Genomic DNA, 1,516 nt, shown 5'->3' with positions numbered 1-1,516 from the left:
CGGAAAACAGCTATGCCTAAAGAGTTCGGCGAGTTGTGATGTGAGGAGTGACGAGGCAGGGTTTTATACAAAGAAAAAGATAGAAAGACGGCGCAGTAGGGCAGACAGGATGTTGCCGGAGGAGGGGGATGTATGAGGAGGAAGCGCGGAGAGGCGATGGAAGGTTGCAAAGGTAGCAGTGAGCCAAGGGAAAGCAGGGAAGGCGTGTCTGTACATGGACCGATGAAAGCACGCGTGTATGACGCGTGCGGGCAGTCAAGTGGATTGATGTTCGCGCTTGAGAAAGCTCCAGGGCCCGGTAAAAGAGCTGCCCTGTTGAAGCTGTCTCGCACGTGGAGGTGCGTGTTCGGAGAGAAAGAGGACACGCATGCATTCAAGGAGTGCTCAAATGATGGGAGGAGGACAAGGCCCGCAACAGCACGCATTCAATCGAAAAGAAACAGCGCTCAGAGCAACTCCTGACTCGGCAGATAGGAGTTTTTCGGCCGAACCTCTTTCCTCTTTTTTGTCCTATTCTTCCTCTTCCTCATACCTTATTTCCTCCAACACATCATTTATGCGACATACAACATGTCTGATGTTCGTTTCTAACCGTCTAGCGCCTTCACGCAAAAGCATTGCTTCCCGCCCGTCAGAATTTTCATTCCCTGCAGCGCCACTGCACGTGGAAGTCGCGAGTCTAAACTTTTCCAGATGCAGGGCGGCTGTGAGAGACAGTTTCTCCTTTTCTTCCGCTTGTATTCGACGAAGTAACCTTGCCAGAACTACTCTGTTGTAGGGATCCCTCCCCAGGCACTCCGCAACCGCGTTCACAAGGTTGCTCAAAACTGCGAACTTGGCCGTAGCTTCCGCGCACAATGCATCGTATTCAGTGAATGCCCGTGACGACAGAATTTGGGCCAAGCCCTGATCAAAAAAATTGTAGGCTTGAACGCGCTCCTCCTGCGCTTGCCGGAAGGTTTTCACCAGTTCCCTCACAGGCAACGCCGTCAACCCCTCCTGCAACTTGTGCACGCTCTGTTGTGCCTGGGCCTCAACGGAGAGGATGGTTTCCTCCTTGTTCGATGGGTGGGTAGACGTCTCTTGAGGTGGTTCGCAGGCGTGCACGCTCTCAGAGGAGGGAGCCGACGGTCGCAGGTCTATCACCTGCCCCAGGAGGCACCCCTCCTGCACCTCTTCCTCGGAGTGATGGTGCCTTTGACTTCCTACCTCGCAGCTTTTTCGTCCCGCTAATATTGCCGAGCACTTACCAAAGTCCATGCGTAGACTCTCCTGTTCATGGGGAAAATAAGTGAGGTGATGCCGGTTGCGTCCCGGTGCGTGCAACTTCCTCGCCAGCCTCAGCGAGAGCAACGTCTGAGTGCAACATGATGTTCTCGCCTCGGACTTAAGGATAAGATCGCACGTCGACCATCCAACTGCGAATTCTGCGCAAAAATTAAATTCATTGCCTCTACCCAGGCGTTAATAAACGAGGGCCATCAGACTTACCGAGGGAAAAGCATTCTATATCTTC

The 1,516-nt window shown here is 53.1% G+C and overlaps 1 protein-coding gene across 1 annotated transcript; it reads right to left on the bottom strand.

Moving 5' to 3' along the window:
• Positions 1–483: 483 nt before the first annotated feature.
• On the bottom strand, positions 484–1,277 carry NGA_2120020 (uncharacterized protein; the record flags this gene model as incomplete). Its single annotated transcript, XM_005853480.1, has 1 exon — positions 484–1,277. A coding segment is annotated over one exon (767 nt), but the record flags the coding sequence as incomplete, so codon positions are not given.
• Positions 1,278–1,516: the final 239 nt, after the last annotated feature.

Source organism: Nannochloropsis gaditana (assembly GCF_000240725.1).
Source record: "Nannochloropsis gaditana CCMP526 unplaced genomic scaffold scaffold866, whole genome shotgun sequence".
NCBI classification, from domain to species: domain Eukaryota; class Eustigmatophyceae; order Eustigmatales; family Monodopsidaceae; genus Microchloropsis; species Microchloropsis gaditana.
Note: the sequence above shows the minus strand (reverse complement) of the source record. Positions and strands in the feature narration are given on the sequence as shown.